This window comes from Vanellus vanellus, assembly GCF_965231255.1.
Source record: "Vanellus vanellus genome assembly, chromosome: 12".
Taxonomy (NCBI): domain Eukaryota; kingdom Metazoa; phylum Chordata; class Aves; order Charadriiformes; family Charadriidae; genus Vanellus; species Vanellus vanellus.
Genome location: NC_138917.1, coordinates 13959605 through 13983330, shown reverse-complemented (window position 1 = coordinate 13983330; position 23726 = coordinate 13959605). Strand labels below are relative to the sequence as shown.

Genomic DNA, 23726 nt, shown 5'->3' with positions numbered 1-23726 from the left:
CCTGGTTCTACTTCAGTCACCTGAAAACCTAGGGAAGTTAAATTTATTATAATTACTAAGAGCATGCTACTCTGAGGCACAGAGTATAAAGCTTCTAGGGAGCTCAGCAGCAGTGGGGTTTAACATAAGCTAGACCGGTCCACACAGAACTACAAACTACTTCGATCTGATTTCTGTTGGTATCCATGACACATGCTCCCCTGACACCGCAGCGAGGGCTAAAAGATCGTAGTTCTAACAGGTTTATAATTTCTAAGGGTATAATAAAAAGCATTTGAAAGAATACTCCAAGAAATAAAGTAACATAGGAGAGCACAGGATGGGACTCGCGTAATCTAAGCCGTGTTCATGTCTATTACGCTGATACAAGTGATAAAAATCAATCAGTACCAACATTTGGGCCCAAACTTATGAATACCTGTAAAATGGGAGTCATAATACTGATGTCTGAAACCACTCTGAAATCTGTAATAAACAGATCACTACAAGTTAACTGAAACCAACACCTTTAATACGGCCTGCTTTACAATCAGATGTCAACTTCTTTCATGTCTGGGTTTGACCAGCTGATTATAAGACGGCGGGTTCAATCCTAGTGTGTCATTCAATCATCAGCTGCTGTAAGCAGTGTGTTATTTTGGAAAGAGTGAATTCTATTTGTGAAATAACCAGAAAACTGCAAATAAAAGTAACTGAATTAATAAAAATAGTATTTTAAAATGGATATGCGGAGCATATAAAGTCTTAAAAAGCCAGCTGCAGTTTGTGTAATCTGTCAACGAAACTGAAAAAACATTGATTTGGGGCTTGACATTATGAAACTCTGACAGGGTAAGGAGTACCCACTTAGCATTCACTTCCGTCTTTCACATCACTGAAAAAGTGTTTTCAGGTGATAAGAATAATCACTGCCCTGAACTCGAGGCAGGAAAGTACACTGAATTTATTAACAGCAAATGGCACCTGCAGAAGTAAATTAATCAAATGTATACAATAGCAACTTCTGAGTTTTAAGCTTCACCATTTAAAACTCAGCTTTTAGAAACCTCATCACACACACAAAGATACACCTTTATTTTAGGGGGAAAATGAAATTATCAGAGCAGTTTCGCTTGTTATTACATACAAAAGGCGGCACACCTGCATATTTTTCTACTTACGAACTTGTCTTACAAGTGCCTTGAATCAGCGAACAACTGGCTGGGACATTCAGCAACGTTGCATTTGGAGCTTACAGCGTTAACTGCAGCTGGCATGTCACCCCACACCACCACCACCGCCGCCAACCACTGGCTGTCCAGTGCAAGGCTGGCTTCTTCCTCAAATTTCAGTACCCATTTCTTAAAGAGTTCATTTACTTTAAAGCAAAACCCAGACCACTATGATGCTTCTTACGAATATTTTAATGAAAACAGAGGACCAGCTGTTCAGGTTCAGTCAAGAAACCAATGCTGCAATGACAACCTTAATCTTGGGGACAGTACAAAAATGGCAGATTCAGCTCTCATTTTTTTAAAAGTATATTCTTGCAATGCCTTCCCATCCTAGGAACTACTAATTGTGCAGTTTGTTTACCTGTTGTTTTAAATCTTGTTTAGGCATTGGCTTCACTTATTACAGAAAGGAATAAATAACTCAAGAATTACAATAAAAATGCAACAAAGAATAAAGTAAGGATTGAGATCTTTGAGTTCACAGTAGAATAACATACTTTCTTACAGCTTTCCTTTGCAGAACTGAAACAGAAAGTAGGTAAAATTCTTCGAAGTGCCCTAGCTACTTTGGCACCTATATGTCATTCACAGAAGAAATTTAAAGCACTTACACAAACAGGATTAAATCTCCTAAATAAAACACAATGACTTTGAAATTTTTAACTAGTGATACATCATTGTAAGAGAAGCGTATTTCCCTTCAAGAGACTTTGAATTCACTCCTAGTGCAGAGTATTTCAAAATTACATAGGCAGTCAGTGTCAGGATAATGCGGTAATCTAATACTATCCTTACAAAAAAGAAAACCAACCCAAAAAACAACAAACACCAAAACCCGACCCAAAATAATACTTAGATCTGCCTATACTCATAATTAGTACCCATAAGTAATAATTGCTATATTGAAGAATGACAATTGTCAGAGTAAAATTCATTACACTGTAAAAAGCTTGTTCTGGAAAGGTTTATTCTCCATACTGTATCTCTGCTCTTAGCTCTTTGGAGAGGTAATTTATCAGCACCGCTGTCAACTTCTGCTGGAGACCAGCATTTCCCATTACAAGAGCAGTCAGCTGAGCAACATCAGTCCAGTCCAGTCTCCTGAGAATAACAACGGCTTCATCATAGAGTTTCTGTTGCTCAGCAGGAGGCAATTCCAATAAAATCTGCGGAACCGGCCTGAACTGTCCAGTAGTCATCCAGGCACCAAGCAATCCACCAAATGCGCCTCCTAGAAAAGACAGAGATGTTAATCTTTACCAGTTAATGTTAAAATCTGAAATTCTATCCACAGCCTACATCAACAATGTTCCCACCTTTATTAGAAATCAATGCAGCGTTGTGTATGTGTCTACCTTAACTAGGTTTATACATGATGTTCAAAGCACTAAGAAGGACTTTTAAAGCTTTTTACATCCACAGCAATCACAAAGGAACTCTTTACACAATCAAAGCTAATAGCTTCAAGCTAGAAATCAGAAACAAAACAACACTCCTTACGGCACTGGTCTCTTTAGGATAAACTGTACTACTAAATAAAACCACACCCAAGGAAAACATCTGACCAACAATTGCCTTACCCGTGCCATTAACAAATAATCTCTTATTAGAGATTCCCAGAAGGATCCAAGCTTTCTGCTTCTGAAGTCCACCCCTCAGAAGATGCTCAAGAGACCAAACCCATCAGCTTCGTGGGGTTAGACATATTCATGCTTTCATCTACCAAATCAACACCCCACCAGCACCACCCACCCTAACTGGCCAAGAAATGCTCTGGTAAGTAGAGTGGTTCCAGGTCATAAAGATAACAGCAGAGGGATCCCCTACAGCTGACAAGATTGTGACTGCTGCTGAGAAACCAGCCTTACACCCCTACACAGTTGTTCTCTTTCAAAGAGTTACCAGTCTAACTTGCAGCACAGCGCTCTCCGACAGGAATTCACACAACTGACGCTGCTGCCCAGAGACACAGACGTCCTGGTGGAAGGAAGAACCCTCGCAATGGAGGGGTGTCAGAACTGACCCTGCCTCCAAAATTCCCATCCCAGTGACTGCTCCTAAAAAGTCATTTATGCGCTCACACGGATGCAGTTTTCATTAGACAAAAATTCTGTCATTTGCAGCTTTTACTCTGTTGACAATTTTTCCCATGACACCACAGAAATACTTGAAAGCCTACGATGGCTGAATTCATCTTCAAGGAACTTTTACGAGAACATCAATACCTGATTTAGGGGCACTTAATGCAAAAGCCACTAGAAGTATTGATGCCCAAGTTCCTTGTCTATTGAGACAAGATTTGTTACATGATTTCACTTCCCTCCCCCCCCCAAGCAACACATCCACAACGCATTCTTCCCAGAGCAAGCAATCCTTAAAAAGCACAATACGCTGCAAGTTTCTCCAGTGACTGCTGCAGATGGAAGGTAACTCATCCTCTAACTCTTGGTGCAAGGCAGCAATAAGGACAATCCCTGCTACCCAGTCCCACACCTATCCAGGCCGTTTGTCTAAGTTAAAGTGCACTTGATTACAAACGTCCCTGTACTGTCCTAAAACCCACTAAAGACCCAGGGCCATTTACCTTTGCAATTTTAAAAGTTAAATGAGAGCCTTCTGATTTAGTTGCACTGTAATCGGAGACATGGCTTTTGGTATATTTAGTACTTATTATTATATATACTTATTATTGTATACTTTTGGTTCCAGTGCCTTCATCAGTGGCTGAAGAACACTGAGCTTGACTGGGAGACATTATGAAAACTTAACCAAACATTTAAGCAAAATGAGAAAACACATCCAAGAATAACTTCAGTGTTTCTCATCATCTCACTCAAGAGGCCACTTACTTTTTTACTTTTACTTCTGATTTACAGCTCACAAATTCCTTACAAAAGCTTAATTTCACTTCTTTGTTCTTGAAAACTTCAGTCATACATTTGTCAAAATAGTATTTTTGGCTATTAATTAAGCTCTGTACTTGTAACAGGAGTAAATACACAGCTTGATTTTGCAGTTTCTGTTACCACTCCTCACATATTATTTGCTTATTTTTTGTAACTCAACCTTGCTAACCCTCACGCAGGCATACTGCACATCACTCCAATACCAGTAAGCCTGTGAAATTGCTGGAGCTGCTTGCAGGAGTAAGGAGCATTAAAGGACTAAGGCCCACGACTTCAGTGACAAGGCAGCTTTCAAACTGGACAACTCTTAATTCAAAAGATACAGAGGAGACAGGACTCTACTATTAGACTCTGACCCTCCTGTAATTTTCCACACAAGGAAAAAAAAGCAAAGTGACAGGGAATAATGAATTCCAGAGGAAAAAAAAAAAAAAAAACACAAGTTCACCGAGAAGTAGATAGCAGGTACTTTTAAAATACAGAAATAAACATCACTTTCAGTAAGATCATTAGGAAGATGATCCTGTCCCTTGCTAAGTCTAAGAATACTTACTCACCCTCGCTTTACACCTCGATTTCCTTTCTTCTGTGCCACCAGGTACCAACATCCCCCCCCGATTGCTCCCATCGCCTCTTGTGCTCCTTCACCACTGCCTCACCCCTCTACTCTTCACTCCCCCACGGCAGCGCTGGAGCAGAGCCCGCACTAACAAGCTCAGAGCCTCTCAGTTTGCTCTCTGTTTCGTCCCACACCCCAGGCACTGGTGTACCTCAGCAGACACGAACCAGGGCTCTACCCACCAAAAGCAAATGGTTTGTCAACAGCTTATTCAAAGGGTTTCAAAGGTGCCACAATCTCAACCTCAGACCTCTGGATGGCTTCCCATTTGCCACACAGGAGTCAAAGTCAGCAAGGTCACTATCACCCCAGAAGGAAACACTGACACATGCCTTCCTGATGCACACCTTTTTTCTAAAAAGCTGACATGTAAAATGGCATCTTGTTAAAGCCCATGAAATCTCAGTGCTACAAGTGCCTTTCCTTTAACCCATACCTACCACACAGACTTCCTAGTTTCTCCACTCAAGGAGTTAACCGCACTTCTTGTTCCTAAAGCAAAACACACTTACCCACAGCAATTCCAGGTGGACCTCCTACCAGACCCCCAAGAAATGCTGTTGCACCTGCCAGCAGCGCTCCTCGACCAGAGTGTTTGACAGCAGCTTTCATCCCCTTCTCCTGGGAGAGATGGCAGAACAGTTGCATCACATCATCAACACTGATGGGCATCTTGGCGAGTTAAGATCCTGGAAAAGACGCTTTAAGTTATCTTTTGATTGCTGCAACAGGGAATAATGTTGCTAAACGAGTTTTAGGAGAAAACAGTTCAGGAGTCTGTGAGACTAAAACAACTGAAGCACATTGATTACAGGGAAAAAAAAAATTGCTTTCTCTTTCATTTATAGGAAAACCAAACCTATTTGTAAACAGCTAAAGGTTACTGAAACTGCAATTGAAACCACAGAGCAGACCAGAAAAATATGGTTTTATGACAAATTCAGAAGACCAAACAAGGACAAGTACCAGCAATTAAAGACTTAAGAAAGTTTCTAGTTCTACAGTACGTTGCCTTTGCTTTGAGCAATTGCCACGTGTGTTCAGCATCACGCACAGCTCCGGGAAAAAGACGAAGCAGAGCCTCACTCTGCTGTAACTAGCAGATTATAATTGACAAATCTGCCAGGTATTTTCTCCTTGTCCTAATTCTTGCCATAAATCAGTTGGTTGTTTTCACATATCAGTTCTCCCCGGTTTGTTACATGCTTAAACACTCCTGTGCTGATTTCTGAAGGCGGGAGTCTGTCTATTGCAAGCAAGAAGAGCCTGAGGAAGGGAACAGATTTCAGGAGTTGGAGGAGAGACCTGGGACTAGGAATAAATGGGGAGCTCTAGAGACAGGGCATCAGAAATGCAGGGGTATATGCGTATGGTGGTCAGAACTCAGAGCAGACATGCAGGATGACTCTCATGTGTACGGGGAGGCAGAGAGATGGGACCTCTGCCCCCTCACACGCAGTGACAATTCCCCAGCATGGGGCAGATGCCTGGCCCTGAGAATGATCCCTCCGAGACTGAACCTTTCCCACCTCGTTCACTTGCTGCTGCTATCCAGGCACACTCATTTCCGTAGAGGCCCGCAGAGAGCGTGGCTATCCATTGCTGCTGCCGCAGCCACGGCTGACAGAAAGGGCAGGGGAGCATGCTCGGGCGAGGGTTCCAGCCCCGTCCGTGCACGCACAGGAAGCCATGCTTTTGCACTGAACGCAACCCTGAGAATGGGCACGCAAACATGACCTAGTTTTAAAAAAACACACTAATACAGGGCACCTTTTTGGAATTTCTGCATACTAAATATTCTTTTCCCCAGGTTGCTTGCCTTGTCACAGCAGGTAAATCAGGAGGCATAACAGAAGCAAACACACGCCTCAGAGTTGTAGGAAGGAAAGAGTCTTTATGAAAAGACAGTATGGTTTCTCTGCTTTAAAAAAAAAGAAAAGATTCTACCTCAAGAAAAAGAATTTAGCCTTTATTTTATACCTACTGTTTGCTTGCTGTTAAGTGAGTCACTACAATCAAACTTTTTAGAAATGGTAACTACGCTCTTAACTTTTCCACGCACCCATCCTGCAATCTCAGAGAGGTATTCACCAAACTGCTGACCCCTCGAAATAACAACTGAATTCAAACACAGCTCCGCTTGAGTACAGTGTTACACAATGCCAAGGACTGAAAAATCCATCTTTGGCTTTCAGTTTGGCATAGCAAGTGGATACTTTTGACTTTAACAACTATTTTAACGATAGGAGAACAGATATACTAAAAAATATCCTCATCTCATGTTGTAAAAGTAGGTTCAATACTAATGAAAGGCACTGATTCAGACCAATGAGATCAGAGGAAAACCCATAAAATGAAATTAAGAAACTCCATCCCCATAGCATAGTTGGAAGAGTGTTCAGTGAATAAGGCCCAAGGACTTAGCACTGAACAACAACAAAAAGCTTGCTCATGAAGCAGATACCTTCTGCACACCAATTGAGGAAAGGGTTTGCAGGGAAAAACAAAAATAAGTATTCAATAGGATTAAAAATATAATCCCAGATACAGAGAATGCAGATTTATTGTTGTACGTGTAACGCTAGCACTATCGAACAGGTGAGTGTTTGGTTTTCCACCCTCTAGAACGCTTTTTATCCCAGTGCATGTGTAATACTTTGTCGGCCCAAGCCAACTTGTCTTCAAGGCTTTCTTGTACAGATCTCCTCAGTGCAAAGTGAAAGTGGAGCGGTATCACACCATTTTTCATATTAAAAATTAACTACTGTGAAAGTGAAAGCTTTCTTTTGCACTAAAATGGCTGATTCCAAATCATCTGTGTCACTGCAGTATCCAAGCACTGCTGACACTAAACAAAAATTCATTTTTTTGGGGAAAAGACCACATAAGCTCCATAGCTGCAGAGAGGCACAGCAGGAAATTCATCAAATAGTTGCATTTCTCTCACAGCTTCATTCATCTTCATGCCAGTCTAAGGAAAACATCAAAATTCTTCATTTTACCACTGTTGCTTTTGGGGTTTTGGCAGGCTTATGACACAGCAGTGTATCAGAACGGCAGTGCACGATGGTTAGTGACAGCAGAGTGACACACGCTGCTTCCACAGTTATATATCATCTCATTCAATATGATTCAAACTCAAAGTAATAAACAAATGGCTGGTCTGTTCGTCCTAGAGCAGCAGGAAAAAAAACCCACCCAAAATACACAACTGGTACAGCTCATACTGCCAAGCCTGGTAATGTTAGAAAATGAGAAGATTAAGTATTTGTTTTTACATTCTGAACAAAAGGTGAGCAGATTGACACTCGGACTAACACTCACACCAGCACCGAGAAGCCCTAAGTGCTGCAGGGTTCAGTCTCTCCCCTCAGCGAGACAGGAACTGATTCCTGCTTGTCCTGCACCTCCTTAGCATTACCATGGACTAACCTGGTTGCCTGAGTGCTGAATTGAATTTGCTGCTTCTTTCTGCACTAAATACAGTGAACATCTCATGCAAGCTCTTCAGTAAGAAGGCTCTGCGGCACCAACAGGACTACACAAGTCAGAGAGAGAGCTGACAGCACAACACAGCTCTCACAGAGAAATAGCATCTGCTTTCCCCCAATCAAACCAACTGACTTCCACAACTTCCTAAACCTATCTAATTGTAATATACATGAAATGATGTTTTGTGAGCAAAGAAACCCAAAGCTGAAGCATCAGGGTCCTGCAGTGCGCAGAAGCTGGCTATCCACCGACAGGCACTCTATCCAGCACACCGCCAATACTAGGAAGTTTCCTCACGGTGACGTGGCATCTCAGGCAGCGCAAAGGTGATCAGCCATTCTGAGGTTTCTCTGAATAAATAAAAAACTCTTTCATGACTAGAGTCAAAGTGCAATTGGCTTAAGAGTGAAAAAAAAAAAAAAAGACCAAAATGAAAACAGGAATCACAGTGCTATCTGGTGGAGTACAGTGTGGCAAACACACAAATTCACAATACTGTATTAGTCTCAAGGTAAAGTAGAATGTCGTGGTTTAGGCTGAACCAGCCATCGGGCGAGCGATAGATGCTCCCCCCTACCCCTCTTCAAAGAGAGAGGCAGAGGAGGGAAAAAAGAGACTGGAACTCAAGCAAGTGTGAATATATTTTCCATAGTATATTATTTTACTGCTTTACTCCCTTCACAGCTTCCCTGAAGGGAACTTCCACTCGCAAAATTAACACTTATCTGGGTTTTTTTGACTTGATTGAAGAAGGTCCTTGGCACAGCAGAGCTGTTCCTGCTTAATGCCTAATGTGAGCATCACACTCAAAATTCTCAAAGGCATTACATGGAGCACTCATTTTCACTCAGGCCTTAGAAGTATTTCTGTAACCTCTTAGCATATTCACTGTATTTTAAGTCCTGTAGTGAATTGTAGTGAATGCAGTAGCTGATGCACAGCACACGCAAGTTTGGGTTTTTTTTAAAGTGAACATAAAGAGCATCAGTGGGAGACATTAAAACATAAACCACATACTACAACACACACAAAGTAATCCCAGAGATTCCTACATTTAGTGCAAAGACACAGATGAGTGGACCAATGTTGCAGAGATCTTTTATGAAGTCACATCATTACGAATTTCTTTGAAAATTTCAGGTTCTGATGAAGAATCGAGGTGCTCAATCAGACAATTTTCAGTGAGCATGTTTGTTTTTTTTTTAACCATACAATACAGGCCATGAAAGCAGGATCTTTTAACAAGTTGCAGCAGAGACTCCACAAAAAAGTTTAACTAGACACAAAAAAAAAAAAAATAAAATTAAAAAATCCACACACAGCCAGCTAGCTTTAAGCTGAGGAAATCAAACAAAGGCTTATAAAGCCCTGCATCTGCAAACCTCAAACACCTCACGGGCTAGTAAGGTCTGTAAGAAGCCAACTGCAAGAATGTGGGGCACAAAGTTGCGGTTGACATCAACCTAATGATCAGAATCACTGGGAGAGCAGAAAAGGAAGATAAGCATATTTGAAAATACCAGCAAACTACAAGGGAGCAAGAATCCTACCCAAGATTAAAAGGAGCTGTAAGTTTTATGTGTCAGAGGCAGAACCAGAAGGCAGCCAAAAATATTTATAAACTTTGATTGTGTAACTGACTAGTAAACAAAATGCAATTTGATCCTAGCACCAAATTATTTTCTACAAAATCTACCCAGACATTAAGAAACACTAGGAATGTAAAACACTGGATGTGCACTAATGGATGGATGGAAATGCCAATGACATCCATAAAATTTAGCCCGGCTTTCAGAGGTGTTGAGTCCCCACAGCTCCTATTGACTTCACGTGGCGTTGTGAATATTCAGCACTTCATGAAAAAAAATACCAAGAGTTTTGGAAAATGAAGTCACTGAGAAATCAAGCTTCGTTTTATAACAGACCTTCCTTTTTTGTTCTACTGCAATCAGTAGCTGTGTTCCTCTTCTCTTTGTGGTCTCCCCAAATACTCATCTGGAATGTTAGACTCTGTACTTCTGACTAAATTAGATGATGCTCTCTCTTTCACCCCAGAGACTGGCGAGAAAAGTGAGCAATGATCCTGCTCTATCTATCCAAAGACAACGATAACATCATGTGTTTGTACCTCATCTTTGAGCCTACAACCAGTGGGTTCTACTAAAAAGTAATTTCTTAAGAAGAAAAATGTCATTAAAAGAATTAAAATAACAAAAGGATCACACCACACCCAACTCACTGAAAGTCCTATTAATGCAAACAACCAAAGAACGTCCCCAGATTAATCTATGGTGTGAACCTCATTTCATTTCTTTCCTGTTTAACATTCCCATCTCATTACCCTACTTCCCTCTTTGAGGGATGACTTTAGAGCGGCAAAAGCCATTTTATCCCCTGGGTTCACTGTCCCACTTACAGAAAAATGAACACCCTCCCAAATGTCCACACAAGAGATACTCTAACCAGTACACAACCTGGCCCACCGCTGAGCTGTCCTCACTGCTCCTTACAACCTCCTGGTTAAGGGAGTATACTCTTCAGTAAACATCTCTGCAATGTGCATGTACATATAACAAAAATCACCTACAGGACAAATTCCAAACCTACCAAGCAATGAATACATAGGTCTAAATCCTCTCACCAGGAGCTAACTTTATCTTGGTGGACACCATATGGTGGTAAGCAAAAACGTGGGGTGAAAATCTCCATACAATTGCTGGAAAGCTTCCATGTGATCTGTACAGAACTTCAAACAAACTTCAAGACAACAGCAAATATTCATGCAAACACAGATGCCCAGGAGATAGAAGAAATTGTCCTGGGTTGTCTCGACTGTACAGCAACAGCTCTATCTGTACTGCAACTTTTTATAATAAATATGAGATCGGCACTACAGCAAAACCGAATGCCAAGTACTCAGCAACTGAGGCAGACTAAAGAAGACAACTTCACAAACAACAGCGCGCACAAAGATCTGACTTAATGATTAAATAGTTAGTGGCCAATAGTTAATACTATTACCATAACAGCTGGTGGATGTGCAGGGAATCAAGATATTCCTGTCTGCAACAGAGGACTGTCTCATCACTGGTCCATATGCATACTGTTGTCTTGAGTAGCATTTGTGCTCCTAAATCATCACTTTCTGAAAATCCGACCTTTAGAGCCCAGCCTAGTGTTTAAAATCTGCAGAGCAGGTGGTCTGTCTGATTGAAATCATGACTGGCATCAGCAGCCAGTAAAACTTGGTTTAAATATACCAGTTTTAACCCTGCTCTGCATTTGCAATTTTCAGTTATTTTGCTGAGACAGGGTTCATTCCTACTTACTGGCATAAAGATTAAAACATGTTGTTTGCCATTCCTATCTCAGTATTTGGTACTTTTCTTTCCCAACCATGAAGATTCACTACATCTACAAATATTTATTGTAATAATATAATTATGTTGCTGACTATACCTATATTCAGACGCTCAATTTTTTGAGTTTCAATTATATTAGGAGATGGTAAGAAACTCATTTATTTGCTAGACAATCTGAAAATTCAATTGAAATGCATACAAAAGCATTTTAATATTGCTTTGTAAGAACTGCAACCTTAAGAGCGCTTTCTTCTTTTCTGTATTTATCAAAGCATTTAACTGTTTTTTTTTTTTAACAAAAGAGGCAACGAATCTACTCGTATGAACAAATAACTTTTAGGAACTTAGGAGCTGATTTTACATGGCTCTCGGGTACCTAAAAATGCAGGTAAATGTTCAGTGGGAATTATCTCCTTCCACTAAAGATTAAAGGAAATTTGAGGCCTAACCTGTCTAGATACTAAGGACATCCTGCTTACCTGGATTACTAAATTACAAAGTATCTGTGAAAGACTGGCCATAACTCCTTCAGCCCTTAATTTTTTTAGACCTACTCAACATCTTTTTAACTTATAAGTTAAGGATGGATTATTTATTTATTTTTTTCATTTCCTAGCCAGCTTCTCCATTTTGAAGTCAGTATTAGAAAAAGAGTTACCAGTCGCTTGCATCAGCTCGCTGACACTGAAGCCAACACAATCAGACTTTCAGTTAAGAAAGAAGAGCTGACACTCGGAAGACACATGAATAGCAGAGCTTGTTCCCCTGTAGAGATGCTTGGTACAGAACACCGCAGTGGTACCTTCCAAATCTGAACAAAGCCTGAAAATTAAAGGTGCTTCCCCTGACTCACCACCACAAAAACATGCTGATTAATCTCAATGTGCATGTTCTGAATGTCAATATTTATTAAAATCTTTATGACTAAAACAGGCCGAGCATAGAATGTCATTATAAACTCTTTCAAACAGCTGAAATTGAACTACGCTCCAGATGTGTTTCTTTTTATCTTCCTACAACGCCAATTTGGGGGTTCCCGTGGCCGAAGCGGCGACACAGCCGCAGTGTAACCTGGGGCAAAGGGACACCGGCGGCTGAAGCACGGTTCGGTCCCATCTCACCATTTTTAGGGCCCCTCTCGCCGTATCCCCCCGCCGCTCCCAAACCCAAGGGCGGCCCCAGCGGCGCCGGGACGCGGCCCGGACCCCCCCCCACCCCCGGCCGAGGGCCCCCCACGGGCTCCCCGCGCCGCTCCCGGCCCACCCTCCCCGGGGCGGCCCCCCGGCCCCGCTCCCCAGCGGCCTCTGCTGGAACCTTCCCGGCCGCCGCAAAGCCGAGCCCCGGGAGGGAGCTCCCCGGGAAGCGGCGAGGAGAGCGGGGCCCTCACGGCCGGGGTACCCGCACCGCTGCGGCCCTGCCCTCGCCCTTTCCCCCGCCCGCCTACCTCAGCCGGCGGCGCCCGCCTCACCGCAGGCCGCGCAGGAACGGGCTGCGGCGCCGCCGGGGGCGGGGAGGAGCGCGGCCCAACGGGGCGACGCCCGCGCAGCCCGGCCTCCGGCCCGGCCCGGCCCGCCCCGGGGAGCGCCGAGCCCGCGGCAACCCGCCCTCACCTCCGGGCGGCGGCGGCGGCGGCAGCGGCAGGCCTCGGGGCGCGGGCCCGGCTCCCTCCGCTACGGCCGGGCTCTACGGCAGCTCCCGCGCTTGCTCCATGGGGAAGGCGCGCAGCCCGCAACGGCGAGAGGCGGCCGGGCCCGGGGATGTGCCGCCTCCTCCCGCCGCCCCACCGAGAGCGGCCCGGGGGTGCGGCGCGGTGCCCGTCTGGGAACGGCACAACCCGCCCCGGGGAGCAGCTGCGGCCCCCGGGCAGAGGGTGGGAAATGTCAGAGCAGCGTGTGAAATACCGCGCCGGTTCTCAACGCCACCACAGTCTTTGACAATTACTGCCTAATGGTGCACGTTCTGCTGCTTCCCGAGAAGGGATTATCAACAGAGGGTTTTGTTTTTGCCAACTAAACCTTCATTATGATTTCATTTTTTGATTTAAGGTAAGCCACCTCCCCTCAGTTCCTCGTTGAGAAGATGAAAAAGGATGAGGAAAAGCAGGAGGACCATAACTCACCATTTTTGTCCCTTTCCTGTGGCTGCACTGGGGGCTTCTTAGCCTGCCCGTGCTTTATACGATCACATAAAATAACTCTCTGTGTAACAACTCGAAATGTTACAGGTCTACTGGTGCTCTTGATTTTTATGATTTGGATGTAAAAAGCAAATGTAATTCCTAAAATGAGCGAAGAACCAGAATGCCATGTACATTTTAAAAAGTAACACCCCAAATTCCAGCTGTAAGCAGCTTTCCAAGGAGCAAAATTAAAAGCAATGAAGTCTGCCAACCATCGAAGGAGGGAAATTTTATCACTTTATCCCAAACTGAATCACTACTTCACTTCTCTGGTTAAAAATAAACACAGATTATTAGGGCTACATCAGCAGGTATTTATTAGGTCTATTTTTTTCTATGGTAGAAGCTGAAAATGCCAGGTAACAGCACAGAGTGTATCCTTTAAGGATGTACGTGCTGCTGTAAATCATACCACACTTAGAGAAATTCTAATTCTGCTGAAGTCAACGGGAATCTGGTTATTGTTATCAGCTGGATTAAGATTTGATTCCGTATGCGGTCACCAGCCAGCATCTGACAGCATGCCTGTCATTCTCCTTGGTGAGCGTTAACCGATGCACATGAATCCGCCCACCAAGCATTCTGTGAGTTTGGGCTCAATAACAGCGCAGAAGTCCCGTTTTCCGTCTTACTGAAGCAGCGAGACCCGCGGTAAGATTCTCTCCCGACCAGGTTTGCTGCCCGGCGGGCTCCATCTGGTGGCTCCCCGCACCTCGCCGTGGCAGGGCTTGGGCTGCACGCCTGCCGGCGGGGCAAAAGGCATCCGACATGGGAGAAGGGACAGCTCTGCCGGCTGTGTTCTCTTGTACAGGGTTGTGTGTTCTGGCTGGATCTGTCACTGTAATTCTCGCCTGCATTTATGCATTTCAACATCCACTCTTTACAAATAATTAGTACCTGAGATAAACGTTTACATGCTTTTTAAATTCTAGGAGCTGGTGGAGTGAGAGCAGTTCGAGGTGGTCCTGCTGCAAATCGCATCCTGTCAATAACCTCACTGTATCCACTGCAGTATGCTGGGCTCTCATAAGCACTAATGTTGTTGCTATTCCTATATCATAGTTCCCTTCACTCTTTTATCAGCATTGATCCACTATTTACTTTCTTTTATCAGGATGTTTTACATCTTTTTCCTCTTCAGGTTACTAGGAACTCTATAATCAAGAGGGAAAAAAAAATTCCCTTTCACTCTCCAAAATCCTCCAGTCATCTGTCAAAAGCAAGCATCAGAAATCAACCATAGCAATGGTGTATTGGCATTCTGGTTTGATGAGTCACTTGGCAGATTTCTGTCAAGACCTTTCCTAACATACAGCAGAACCCAAAATAACTACAAGCCAGTTCAGCATGTCCTCAGTGTGCTGGGTTCACTGCGTATTTTCACAGCTTTTGACACACTAGGAGACTGGCCAAGGGGCGCCAGGAACAATTTCAGCTGGAGATGGTCTGTTGCTACCAACAGAATGATTCATTCTGGCTTTCAGCTTGCTCCTTACAGAGTCTCGAGAAAACGCCCAACAGGAGCAGGCTCAGTTTGGAGGAACTGTCCAGAAATACCTGATGCAATTATATGAAATACCTATTACCTTCACAGGAAACATGACAGATTTTTTTAACATGAGGAAGCACTGAATCTTGTTGGACAGGAGAAAAGTTATTTCTCTAAGTTTTCTTCTGTGCCAGAGATTCCGGGAGAAAACATGACAATTAGGCAACTGTATGTGACAGACTTAGTTTTATCGTTTCACCTAGTTGGACTTTAATTCCCCCCCCCCTAAAATATTATAATGTCTTACTATCACAATGGCAGGAAAAAAACCCAAAACATTCAAAACTTGAAGAATGTGCAAGTAATATAGATCCACTTGCCTAAGCTTGCAAAGCACCTAAGAATACTCTTGAGATTTCCCTTTCGTGTCAATGTATTAACTTGGATATGGGTGAGGCTGTTTAATTTACAATGTTACATCAAAGCAAGAAGAAAAAGGAAGAAATGTCATGTGTTCCCCAGAACATGTGATGGAAGTGGTCCACAGAGAAAAAAGGGGACGGAAGATGTAACAAAGCGGGTTTCTAATCATATCCAAATTTAGGAGAGTAAGAATTTCCATCAGTTCCCCCAGAAGTCTCTGAAATCCTATGCTGCAGTGAAGAAAAGCTGCTCTGCTTATCCTTAATGTCTAGGGCTCTAGATAACCTATAGCTCTCCCTTGCTACTGTAATACCCCAGTATGCACACTCTTACAGGGTCACAGCAGTAACAGCATCTGTTCTGGAAGAGTCTGCCACTTCTGCTTCATATTATATTAATTTGAACCTTCCCTTCTTGACAACTACAGTTTTATAACTTCTGAGTTCCTCATATTATACTCTGGATTGGCAAGAAAATGGTGAGCTTCACAAGATCAAAAAAGGCAAAACCTACACCGAAAGAGAAAATGAATATAAGAGTAATGCTACAGTATTTATATCCTTAAACAGAGCCACTTAGTAAGGAAAATTCTGCAACTGCAGAATGGCTGTTTAAAAGGAACGGCACTTTCTCCAGAACTCTGTGCAATGAGAAAAGGCAACATTTCTAAAACCAGGAACGTAACTCCAATTTTCACCTATTAACACTCTTCACCTCTGTACATGCAGGTGTAAATAATACAGTAAAAATGACCAAATTGCTACAGGAAGACACAATAGCATTGTACAGAGATCCACTAAGAGCCAAGCATATGCTTGATGGCAAATCTTTTCCCTATTTCCTACATCAGATATTCATCAGGGTCTGACTTCTAATTGAATGCAAATAAAGAATATAACAGGTTTTTGCATATGAAGTGAAGATATAGAACATCTGTCTCTTCACAGCCTTTCAATGTACCTTATGTGACATTAAGCAAAGAAGAGGTTTGCCTCATCAGCTTGTAGGAAACGGTGAATTTGAAGAACAGTGTGACTGAACTAAATCATTCCACTGCTGCTGTAAAAGGTGCTTCTTTGATCTCCCCGTGCACTCCTAGGTGATAAAATGCCAAGTTGGGCAAAATCAGTTTCAATGCCAAAAAGATGGACTACTGGTGCAGAAGGTCACAAAACACTATTAATTGCCTTATATCATCTCAGTCTTGAAAGATGATCCAAAAATATAGGCTGGTGCTTTGGAATAAAGCACACATTGCTAGCTAGCACTATCCAAGCAAGCTGTTAAAGATATTTAAGGCATAACCTTAACGGCAAACAGTATACCTATCTTCTGCTCATTTAGACTCATATTACAGTAGTCATTTATGCTGTGTTTTTTGTTTTTTTTTTAACTTCCTTGCCAGCCTAACTCAGTAATTGTGTTTACTGGTACAGAGTAGCCATTTTGTGACCTTTTCAGAAAAAAGCTACAGCAAATCTGAATGTAAAAGTCTGTGTCCTGAAAATAGCTCACATGTTTATATGTTATAGCATGTATGAACACTGAGGTGGAAATAAAATCCTGGTTAAAAAAATATCTACACAAAATACCTGCAAGTTTTCCAGAGAAGAGCTAAAAAAAGAGACCATTTCCTACAACCACTTCCTCCATTCATCACTCTTTTGCAGAAAGTATCTAAAAAAAGTGCATCTGAGGTTTCTTCAAACCTCTAATTAAAGGGCATACATAAAATAGATGAAGTTTAAAATCAGATCTAAAATGCATATCGTAAATTCAGTTAAGAAACAAAGTATTCTAGTATCAAGGACGGAAGAATGACATTTGAAGGCGTCTGGAATAACATCAGCGATATATTTTCATGCTTGATATTATTCAGCGGTGTGAGAAATCTGTACCATAACCTGGTGCTTGTGGAGCCTGAGAATAGTAAACGTTCAGCTACATATAATTCTGGTCCCAAACATACAGTACTTTGGAGACGCAAAGAATAAGCACAAAGAAGCTGACCTAAGTCCCACCAGAGTCAAGGGTCGTTGGCTGACTTCGCTTCCAACCTTACACTGACTTCATGGGTGCTGAACAAGAGCCCAAATTTTACAAAGCTGTTAGTCTAAGTTTCCTGTTGCTCTGGGAACACAGGACAATTCTCTCCAGCCTTCTTGGGTCTGACTTCTGATAATGTGGCAGCCAAGAGGGGAGCTCGCAGCCAGCGAGGCAGTAGGGTGGAAAGGAAGAGGCCAGCTTGTACAGATTGCGTTGCCCTATTTTCTTTTCTCGTGTGAGAGGTTGGAGGTAAGAAGATGGAAAGGTGAATTTGAATCACTCTAGAATGATGGACCATATTCAAAGCTTCCAAAAGTCTCTGCAAATACTCAAATGTGTTACAGTGGGATTTTCAGACTTACACAGTTAAGCGTGTTATAATTTAATACTTCCTCCTGGGCTACCTCACTGCTTCACTTGCAATCACAAGGGTGTCACCATTTGGGATCACATCATGCCTATGTGGCTACCACAGGGTTCTCTAAAGAGCTATTGCTAAGCTAAATGAAGAGCAGGGCACTGTTTATACCATATTTATGGTTGTCCTATAATGTGATCTAGACTTTGGGAACAAAAAGAACTGGAGAATCTTTGTGAACTACACAGAGGCCCTTTGCTGGCTTTCTGCAGACCTCAGTCTGGGAACTACTGCCTTAAAGATGTCATAAATGACTGTTTCAGGAGTAAAATTATGTGCATTCAAAACCGGTAGCGGGCATAACTTACAAAGAACAGCTAATGCCAAATGGCTTTGCCTACAACAGCGTGCATATACACAGTCACGAGAGGCAAGTGCCACTGGAGCAGAGGGCCCTGACCAAGCAGATGACTGAATGCTAGAAAGGGAAAGAGCTGGGCAGCCCCTTCTCTATGATAAGTTCCAGGGGATCTTTCATTCTGCTCTAAGTAGACAAGCATTAAGTTCTCAAAAGTCTGTTGAAAAGACTCACAGCAGGATGTGCCAATCCATACCACGGAAGAATAAAAGGCTAAGATTTTGCTGCAATTAGAATAAACAACTGTCCTTAATTTCTGTCAAACAGTAGATGTGTCCCTTTGCTAGTATTTGAAACGTGTGTAAAATGTTGTTAGGGTACACATCCACAGCCAGCATTATTACTCTTTTTTTCAGCCTACGTTCCCATCATGCCTCGTAGAAAAATCCATGGGGGACGAAAGATAACACTGAGTCCAAACCCTGAGAACAGAGCCCCATGAAAGCAACAAATTATAAACTCTACTGAAGAGATTTTCTTCAGAAAGATCACAGGTCTCATGCTTTAGTCATGGCTCGTTCCTTTGCCAGCAGGTTCAGAGAGAGTGATCTGTGAGAGCTAAGTGATTTCTTTCAAGTAAGCTGCTCACGATGACTACAGAAACCTCAAGGATTACAGTGCACAAACAATGGGAGAAAAGCTGCTTCAAATAATACACCCAGACAATGGAGTTGCCATTATGGTAGCAATGCAAAATATGGACAGGGATTTAAATGAAACGGGTGATATCTGTATACTTTGGAGGGCTCACGTGTGCCAAATTTGGCAGCCTGAGTGTTCATATTGCTTGTTGCTCCACCCCTTGAACAATGAGGCTAAACCCCATATGTGCAGGAGTTGGTAGAGCACAAGCAGTTTTGCTAATCACACTGCATGCAAAAGCAAAGAGACAAAGGAAACTAGTAATGCTTAGACTAGCATTGGGGAAATAATTAAGCATGAATGAAATATTGTATGTGGATTTGAAATGAATGTTCTTGGAAACAATTGTGCTGTTTCAGTTGTGCTGCTTTCCCCCCTAAGTTTCACAAAGTAATTTGCATGTCATTTAAATAAATACCATAAATTATTGCAAACTTTTTGTTTTTATTTACATAAAACAAAATGCTCATTTCCATTATTGTCCGGATTACCTGACAAGAGTGAAATGCAGAGGTCTGAGAGGAAGCTTGTCTCTCCCCAAAATATTATAGGTTTCTCCTGCGTGAGTATGCCAGAAAGCAGGACCCCACCTTTAGCTTTGCCTTACATAGGCCAGTAACGCTCTGTACAGGAAACAGAGATAGAGGATCACATCTTCCAGTTGAGCCAAGCTGGAGCTGCAAGCTGGTCGAGGGCACCGGTATAGGCTGCCTTGCACTCGTCAGGGTTTCATGGCCCTTCATGAAAATAACAACAGCCTCACCACTGCTTGTCTGCTGGCCAAACCTGCTTTTTCTGGGATAGCTTAGTTCTTTGCAGCTAAAGCACACACGAACAACAACTCTACAGGCATACTGAACTTGCACAAGCCACCCGAGTGCTCAACAGTGTCTGCAACAGGTACTCGGTAGAGCTTTCACACACTGGGAGGTTAGGACACTGTTAATTTGCATTTCTCTGATGAATTCTGTTTCTCATCGAGAACTCCTATGAGGGTTAACTTCAACCACCGTAACTTACAAGGCCGACACTCTTCTCTGATGCTTATATTGTTTTCACTTCCATTCAGTGTTACACACATGTTAACAATTTGATTTCGCCTCTGATAAGTATTTGTCTTCCTTCTTGACTATTTAATTACACTTCTTTCTCAGAGTCCTTCTCAAACCTGCTTTCTCCTCTCACCCCATCGGGGGGTCAACAGCAGCCAATCTGGAACCCTTGACATTCTGTGCATTCAGACAATTAAAAAGAAATCAAATTACTGAAATACAGAAATCCAGAAAGGGGTGACTGCATGGTAGCCTAAAAAGTTAGGAAGGTGTACATCCCTCTGCAGGATCATATGGGGCCTGTTGGCCACTGAAAACTAAATATAGGTACCATCACCTGAAAAACAAGTAACCTAGCCATCTACAAAAGGAGGAATGGAATATCTAGCATAGATTTTAATGTTCTAGCTGTAAGAAAGACACTAAACAATTATTTGGGCTTCTGACCTATGAAGACTGCCTGCAGGTTTCCTCTACAATGCTTGTATTTAGATCTGGTTGCTCTCTCCAGTCTAAAGGGGAACCCAACAAATATGCTCCTCTTCTTACACAACCCTGGGCTGCTTTTCCCCACGGTCTGTTGTAAAATACATCTAACATCACAGATTGCAAACCAGATGAACTCATTATATAGATGCTCTTTTCACAGAAGAATATCCTGTAGTCTCAATTTCTCAGGCTGCTTTTTGTTTTATAAACCAAGGGATTCAACCTGATTCCCATCTTGGATACAAAAGCATTTACTTTCCTGGACTTTGCTCAGTGGAGTCTTAAGTTTTGCTTCACCACAAAAGAAGTAAAATTGACTGGGTCTAATTTAATGATTTCCAGTTATCACTAGGGTGTGCTGTAGATCATGAAATTTCAGTAAAGCACAGTTAACAGCGAAAAATCTAGCTGCTATCCTAAATATTTTAAATTAATTACAAACATAGAAGCAACTCAACAATGACTCAAATTCCTTTTAAAAATACATACACACTCAAGAAAGGTAATATAACATCTTAATGATTTAAAACATTTTTGTTATGCAGGCTTGGTAAGCACAGTGTGGTACACAACAGAAAACTAACTACAGTCAGGCAGATAATCAGACGCCTAAACTGCACATAGATAACTGAAATTCAGGCATGCAGTCTGGTGGGGATCGAAAAAATAGGACTAGAATCAATATCCATAACAAACCAGGTAACAAGCAATAAGGGACTCTTTGTGGAAAACTTTCTTTGAAAACAAGTTATGAGACTATTTAAGTCATTGGAACTCATAAGTGTAAGGGCTGGGCATGCAGAGGCAGGGGCCGAATAGTAATTATTTATACCAATTAATGCATATAAACAATGGTGCTGAAATTCCCAGTGAGGATAACAGTAGAACTGAACCAAATTCATCGCGGGAGACTGCACCTGTCAGGTACCAGCTCTTAGTACAAGGGTGCCCAGCACGGAGTGACGCTGGGAAGGGGACCGCAGCCTCTGGAGGAAGGAGAACATCAGCTCCCAGCTCTGGGCTTCCACCCACTTCCAGCCCCTGCAGCAGGTGGAACCCCTTGCTACAACCAACACCCAACCAGCTGCTCGGCACTTGGGAGGAAGCATCTTTGCGCTCTTGCACCTATAACCTTCAGCCTAGGAAAGACACATATGTGATGGCACCCTGTCCTTCAGTGCCCATCAACTCCCAGTATAGCCATGGAGTGGCAGCGGGACAATGAACCCAGCACAATAAGGATGATGAATCAGAAGAGTTTAAGAACACACTTAACTTTAAGCATACATTCACACTAACAACCACAGACTCAAATGCAAATTTAAAAAGAAGCACCTATTTAAACACAAACAAAAGCTTGCTGAGGCCCCAACTGTCAAGACGTATCCAGTACACACCATAGTCAGTGGTAACAGCAAACAGAATTATCAAGTGATGCTTCAGCAGGCTGTATGAACTGCGTTTGGTAGTCTTACACTATGAACCATTATTATAACAATTTGTATTACTATTTGTAGCATCTAGGGAACCCCAATCAGGGCTCTATTGTGTTACAGACTGTACAAGCACAGAAAAATAGGATAGCTTTTATAATGAGTACATCACAAGCCCCACTACCATAATTAACATTGATTAGCATCGATGCAAACAGCATGGGAAGACAAAGATTGAGCCGGTTTGGGAGCTGAGGTACTCTCTCACCCTTTAAGGTGGCTCCTCTGGTTCCCAACTGCAGAACAGAGGGGAGGCTGTTTCAGTGGGGAAGGCTGCAGTCTCCAGTGCTCCCAGTTAGCAGCTCCCATGAGCACATTCTAGGACACAGGATTCAAAGAGGCATCTTTGTCACTTACTAATCCAGTCTCTATCACAGGCAACTACATCACACAATCCTGCCCTTAAAATTATAAGAAACTGTTACAAACCAGTTAAGAATACTTTTTCTTCCTACCCAGGGCATACATCTCCATACATGTTACTCAGATTGGCTGAAACAGTTGGACTATACTGTATATCTTTATGCATCAAACTAAATACTAGACTGGTCATAGATCAGTATTAGTCTGAAATGGAATGGCTCGAATTGATGTAAAATGAGAATCAGAGTCAGACTTTCAGAGTATGTAAATCTACGTTAGTCAAAACACCAGTACCAAACCTGCTCCCTGAAGTCTGGACTGTTTTCCCCAAGTCCCTCTGCTCAGCATTTGTTACTCTGCCCCAATACCGTTGTGAAGCTGTATGACTGCAACCACCACCATCAATTCTGATCAAAAAGGACAGTTGGCAACTTCTGATCTACTAAATGTATTAGAAGAAGACCCAAAAAGCCAGATCCACTTTAAATGAAATCTCAAAAGTGTGACCTTAAAGGACATGGGATACGGAGCTGCATGTAATAAACTTCCTACCTCCAATATACAGCCCTTGCTAGATCTGTAATTATCATATGCATCTTCTCATCCCAGGCCACGGCATTCTCCCAGGTTTACCTTGGATACTAAAGCATTTTTTCCTTTCCTACTGTAGTAAAGAGTGTCGACAGCTCTATAATGCCAGCAAAAAAAGATAACATTTTGAAATGGACAGTGTGAAATTATAGGGTTGAATATTTTGATTGTGTTAATGAAATTACCTTCATTAACCAAATGAGATTCAAGACTCCAAACTTTCCTAGGAACCATTCTCTCCCCAAAATGTTTCTGCATGTTTTTATTGCATAACCTAATGAAATACAGCCACCTTGAGTTTCACTTTCACATCCAGTACCACGGAAAATATATCCACAGAAAACACATTCTCACTTGGAATTTTGTTCAGTTCTCCATGACATCGCTTACATCGCAACCTAACCTGCAATCTGGTGTATCTTCATGCTTGGTGCATGTCTCAAGAATTCTCACATGTGTTAAACTGAACATGTATGTAAATATTTGCAGGATTATACTGTAGCCACAATTTCAAATGCAATCGGGATACGTTTATGTGCTTATGTGCTCAACTGTAGTTAGGTTCCAGTGTTTTGCTACTTTTTGTTGTT

The 23726-nt window shown here is 42.3% G+C and overlaps 2 protein-coding genes across 4 annotated transcripts in view; both read right to left on the bottom strand.

Annotated features, from left to right (window-relative positions):
- Positions 1-1385: 1385 nt before the first annotated feature.
- LOC309676568 (protein C19orf12 homolog) lies at positions 1386-13402 on the bottom strand. Of its 3 annotated transcripts, none has more exons than XM_082489135.1 (3): positions 13204-13402; positions 5252-5428; positions 1386-2445 (listed from the first exon to the last, which is right to left on the bottom strand). In XM_082489135.1, the coding sequence occupies exons 2-3, from the start codon at positions 5409-5411 to the stop codon at positions 2180-2182; spliced, it is 426 nt and encodes a 141-aa protein (XP_082345261.1). In that variant the 5' UTR covers positions 5412-5428; positions 13204-13402; the 3' UTR covers positions 1386-2179. The 3 variants fall into 3 exon arrangements, with proteins under 3 accessions (XP_082345261.1, XP_082345260.1, XP_082345262.1); XM_082489134.1 differs by lacking the exon at positions 13204-13402 and adding an exon at positions 13038-13158; XM_082489136.1 differs by lacking the exon at positions 13204-13402 and adding an exon at positions 9284-9372.
- LOC309676567 (uncharacterized protein F13E9.13, mitochondrial-like) overlaps positions 5302-23726 on the bottom strand; it is a 55047-nt gene continuing 36622 nt past the window's right edge. The window contains exon 9 of the mRNA XM_082489133.1: positions 5302-5428. Within this exon, the coding sequence (XP_082345259.1) occupies positions 5421-5428 (8 nt within the window). The 3' untranslated portion in view covers positions 5302-5420. The remainder of the gene's footprint in view (positions 5429-23726) is intronic.

Coding starts and splice junctions, on each gene's coding strand:
- LOC309676568 (XM_082489135.1), bottom strand. CDS start 5,411: ATGCCCATCAGTGTTGATGATGTGATGCAACTGTTCTGCCATCTCTCC. Junction 2,446..5,251: donor TCCACCTGGAATTGCTGTGG/GTAAGTGTGTTT, acceptor TGTCTTTTCTAG/GAGGCGCATTTGGTGGATTG.